The sequence below is a fragment of the Tupaia chinensis genome, unplaced genomic scaffold (genome assembly GCF_000334495.1).
Source record: "Tupaia chinensis unplaced genomic scaffold, TupChi_1.0 Scaffold000178_1, whole genome shotgun sequence".
NCBI classification, from domain to species: domain Eukaryota; kingdom Metazoa; phylum Chordata; class Mammalia; order Scandentia; family Tupaiidae; genus Tupaia; species Tupaia belangeri.
In genome coordinates this window covers 2294076-2299174 of record NW_006159653.1, presented here as the reverse complement: position 1 = coordinate 2299174, position 5099 = coordinate 2294076, and the positions used below count along the sequence as shown (strand labels likewise).

Genomic DNA, 5099 nt, shown 5'->3' with positions numbered 1-5099 from the left:
CTTTGTTCTCTTCCCAGAACCTGGGCACACACATGCTCATCCCTGGCTGGGTTTCAAGCCGGTTAGTCACATGGGAGTCCAGTGACGTAACTACTATGCCAATGGCTGGTCCCCGATGGTTCCTTTTTAATTGAACGTAAATAATGTTGAGAATCATTTTTCTTTTCTTTTTTTTTTTTTTAACTTTACATCTTCTATCTTAAATTTCTTTTGTTTTCATCTTGGAAGGATGAAAACGTAAAAATTAAGACAGGGAGAGTGGCCAGAAACTTGGTGCAGAGACGTCCACATGGACATCACGGGGGACACACACTATCCCGGAGAAGGGACAGATGTCTAAAATGAGCCCAGGGGAGGGAGGCTGTGGCCAAGGTGTCTGGGTGCCCACTTCCTGGGTCCCTCTGCCAGGCACCCAGCACCCAGACCATAGCAGGTAGGCCAAGGTGGTCAGTGGCCCCATTGGAGCCCCAACTGGACAGACGGGGCAGGGCTCTGGCTGTGCCAGGATTACCTGGGTCACAGGCGTGTTGGATGTGAAAGCTGCTGGCTCCTGGCATGGGCCCCATGGGGGCTGGGGATACCAGACGGGATACAGGAGGGGACAAAGGTTTCACAGTGTGGCATGATTGCTTTGAGGCTGGACTTGCCAGAGACAGGTCTGACCTCTTCCTTCTGATTCAGACACTGACTGCTGCCCTGGGGACAGCGGCCTGGTGTCCACCAGTTACCCCTGCTCTCTGTGCAACGGCCCGATGTGCTGGATGCTGCTTCAACCCAGCCCCTGGCCCGCACCAGGCCTGCCAGCAGCCCCGGGGAAACGTTCCCAAATGCACTGCACAGGCTCATGGCCGTGGCAAGCCCAAGTCCGTGTATGCCTCCTCGCGATGCACACGGAGGCTCTTCCGCTTCACCTGCTGCCGGGCGGTGCCACTCCCTGGTGGGCTGGCGGGCTGGTGCTGTACACGTGAATTCCTGGCCTGATGGTGGCAAGGTTGTGTGTGGGTGGTGTTGCCTGGGGACAGCACTGAGGTAGATTGGGGAAGGCCCCCCAAGATGCCATCCACTGAACTCGTGGGGCTTGCGCTGTTAATGGAGGAGTACCCCGAGGTCGACACGTCCCTGCTGGGCTCCCTCCTGCTGCAGAGGCGGGGTTCGGGCTCTGGCGTCGGAGGTATCTGTGTGCCTGGCACTGAGAAGTGTGTGTCACGGCGTCCTTCATCCCCTGGGCAGGCCTCCTCGTCGCTTGACTCCCGGCAACAATGCTGCTCTGGGTTCAGGTAAACCACGGTGACATCAAGGATACCGCTGGGTGCTGTGACTGCAGGAGAGGTCAGAGAGGTCACGCTGCAGCCCTGTGCCAGTCTGGGCTGGAACTGCCCAGGCTCTGCTCCCCGTGGGGGCCGGACCCCCTCACTGCTGTCCCCTGGCAGCTCTCCCTGGGGATGTAGCTATGGGTCCCCTGCCTCTTTCAGACTCAGACGGCTGTCCCCCATGACAGGACAGCAGAGGGGGACAATAAGCTGGCCCTCTAACTTAGTCCTGGCTGGACGGTGCAGTGGTAAACCATGACCGCGAGGCTGACCCACTCGGGAAGGTTCTGTGTCCAGAAACCTCCGAGTGGGTTGGCACACGCGTGCCCATGACCCAGGGCAGCTGGGGGACTGGCATCAGGACCGTTGGGACTGCTGTTGCTCTGTATGTCCGAACGTTTATCGCTCACGCATGGAAAAAATAAACATCAGTAAAGGGGGGCCAGGGCAGCAGGTGGCATGGACCCCACATAGCCAACTGCATGGTTCGAATCCCAAACCCAGTGGCTTGAAAAACACACTGGGGTGGGGGGGCCCAACAGGTGGCATAGTGGTTAAGGTGCTGGACTCCCACATGGCTGAATGCAGTTTGAGTCCTAGACTCGGTGGCTTGAAACTCACACTGGGCATGCATGAATTTGTGCCCAAGGTCCCAAGAGGACAGAGGAGAAGGGACTATGGCGTGGCCACACCCCCGGGGTGATCTCTTACCTTCTCTCTTTGGTGAGCATACACCTTATAGCAAAAATCTCTCGTTTTTTTGGAGAAGTTTTACTATAGGGCACGTGCGCTTGCCAGAAAGACAGAGACAGAGAGAAGAAAACGAGAAATCACCCCTCAGGGGATGGCCATGCCATAATTCCTTCTCCTCCACTCTCCTCTTGGGATCTTGGGCACGCACGCACACGCATCTGGCGTTGAGTTTAAGCCATTGGGTCCAGGATGCAAACCGCGGTCAACTACGTGGGAGTCCAGCGACACAGTCATTACACCAACTGCTGGTCCTGCAAAAATCTCTTAAAGAGGGAACCAGCAGTTAGCGTAATGGCTATATCGCTGGACTCCCACGTAGTCGACCGTGGTTCACGTCTCGGACCCGGTGGCTTAAAACTCACGCCGAGCGCGTGTGCGTGCGTGCCCAAGATCCCGAGAGGAGAATGAAGGAGAAGGGATTGCGGCGTGACCATCCCCCCTGGGGGGTGATTTCTCGCTTTCTGTCTCTATGTCTCTCTCTGTCTGTCTGGCTTTCAGTGAAAATCTCTCCAAAAAAAAAAAAAATCTCTTAAAGAAAAGAAAAGAAAAGAAAACTACACTAGGCACGTGTGTATGAGTGTCCAGAACCCTGAGCAGAGAATGAAGGAGAAGGGATTACTCACTTTTCCTCTCGGGCTCTGGCAAGGGTACCTGCCTTACAGCAAATCAAAACCAAAAACTAAAACACCAAAGCAGCAAGCAATTGGCAAATGAACAGCAGTTTCCCCAAACTAGGTTTCCTGGGGAGGATGGGGAGACGTGGAGACAGGACTTCCTGCAGCGTGCCTGGCTGGGGCCTGGGCAGAACCCGGCTGCCGGTGTGTGTGTGGAGGTGGGCTCATGTCTGCCCAGGGGCTCACCTCACGGTTCTTAGAGGATCTTCCTGTGAACTCAGGTGGGATTCCTAGCTGCCCCTGCCCTGGTGAGGCCCTCCTACCAACAAAGACCCAGCCAGAGCCATGAACAGGCATGAGTGCAACACTCTCCTCTCCTGGAGTGGGAGCAACCCTGAGCCCTGCGGTGTCTGAGGGCTGGACTCACACCCCTGCCTCCACATGGACAGGCCCTCCTGTAGGCTGGCCCAGCCCCACGTACCCTCCCTCAGCCCCCTCCCCCAGGCCTGGCCCAGCCCCTCACCACACCTTCCCCCCCAGCTCTTCCAGGCCCGGCTCAGCACCCCCCATACCCTCCTGGCCCCCAGGCCCAGCGTGGTGCTCGGTGGGCAGGCCACACTCACCGTCACCCTCCTTCTCGCCCTCGCTCTCCTGGTCGCCCTCATAGCCGGAGCAGCAACCCAGGCTCCAGTCCAGGAAGCTGCCCAGCAGCGCCTCCTCTGGGCCGGACAGCTCTGCAGTGGGGGTGGCCACGAAGCTGCCCCTGTCCTCCTGGAGGCTGTTCTCCCGCTTCCTGTGACAGCCCAAGGAGCCATGCTTGTGTTGGGACCAGCGGGGGCGAAATGGTTCTATCGCTCGACTCCCACGTAATCAACTACAGGTCAAGGCCTGGACCCAGTGGTTTAAGACTCAGCCAAGGTTGTGTGTGCCCAAGATCCAGAGGAGAATGGAGGAGGGACTACGCGTGGCCTTGCCCCCAGTGGGTGACTTCCTGCTGTCTGGCTCTCTGGCGAGCGCGTGCATCCTATAGCAAAAACCCTCTCAAAAACAAAAGACCAGTCATGGGTGGCAGCGTTGGGGGCCCAGCCCGGGCCTGCACCTCTCACCTGCATTGCGCGTGCACTGTGAGAGCCCCAGGATGCCAGAGTGGGGACAAGGTCACAGCGTGGCTTACCACAGGGGATGGTGTGTGCAGACCAGGCTCTGCCTCGGTGTGGGGCCAGCTGGGGGCTGGCGTCACACTCTCAGCCCCTCTGGAAACTGGCAGGAGGCCAAGGCCAGCTTCCAGGGTGCTGGCCAACCAGATGGGACAACGCTGACTTGGCGCCAGGCAAAGGCTGCTCAAATTGGCCTGAGCTGGGTAGGCTGGCACACCTGAGGGTCAGATGGCAGCGAAGGCCCAGGTCTCTGGGATTCGGCATGGTGGAACCTACTTCATGCTCCTCGGGGAGGATGCAGCTGACTCACAGGGAACTCAGGCCGCCTGTGTCTGCTGCTTCTCTAGGGCTCCCAGGGTTTGGGGAGCCTGCTGCTAGGCCCGCCTCAACACACCCCGCTTGGCCAGAGTGTGACAGGGTGACCTGGCCACACAGAGACTGCCTCAAGAGGCTCATGGGCCTACATGGTGCTAAGGGGCCACAGAGGCAGAGCTGGCGGCACAGAAAGGGAGGGCCCAGCTTGCCTGGGTTTTGCGGGGTAGTAGGAGCTCCTGAGGCGGGGAGGGGAAATGTTCCAGGAAGTTCAGCTGGGCACTGAGGGAGCACACTGGGCTCAGGGAGGGCCGGGGCAGCAGGGGGAGGCACCGTATCGCAGCCCCCAAGCCAGAACATCACTGTGGGGGACGCAATGGGCAGGGCCAGACCTGAGCCAGGCTCAGTGTCTTGTCCCAGAGGAGCCAGGTGAAGTGTGAACGGAGAACCCCGCCAGGAACGGTGGCCATTAAGAGGGGCCTGACCCCAGACCTGTCTCCCATGAACCTGCTGTTCTCCCTGTAAGCCCGTGGAGCGTGTCTGTAAGGCCAGAGCCCCTGGGCTGGCTGCAGCCAGCGAGGGGAGCTGGGTGGCTCACAGGCCCCACCACCCACCACACCACGAGCCTCACCGTTTGGACCTCCTCCCGGAGGGAGAGGTGAGGAAGGCGTGGACGGCCCCCGCACTGAGGACGGCTGTGGGCTCAGCGCGATCCTGCTTCACGCCCAGGGCCGCACACAGCTGGCTGTGGCTCAGCGCCTGCGGGGTGGGGGCTATCAGCAAGCTCCAAGCAGCCCCGTGGCTGTCAGCTATCCCACCCGGACCAGGCAGCCCCCTGGGTGGGCACCTCCTCCTGGCTGATCTCTTGGTAGCGCTTGTCCTCGAATCGCTGCTTCACTGCGGTCAGAGACACCTGCCTGTGGGCCTTGGGGGCATCGTCGTGGAAGCTGGAG

The 5099-nt window shown here is 59.5% G+C and overlaps 1 protein-coding gene across 1 annotated transcript in view; it reads right to left on the bottom strand.

Moving 5' to 3' along the window:
• Positions 1 to 5099, bottom strand: part of CCNF (cyclin F) — a 21006-nt gene continuing 15907 nt past the window's right edge. Inside the window, exons 16-19 of the mRNA XM_027771012.1 lie at positions 4994 to 5093; positions 4778 to 4905; positions 3301 to 3470; positions 1 to 1318 (exon numbers count right to left, since the gene is read on the bottom strand). Coding sequence (XP_027626813.1) covers positions 843 to 1318; positions 3301 to 3470; positions 4778 to 4905; positions 4994 to 5093 — 874 coding nt within the window. The 3' untranslated portion in view covers positions 1 to 842. The remainder of the gene's footprint in view (positions 1319 to 3300; positions 3471 to 4777; positions 4906 to 4993; positions 5094 to 5099) is intronic.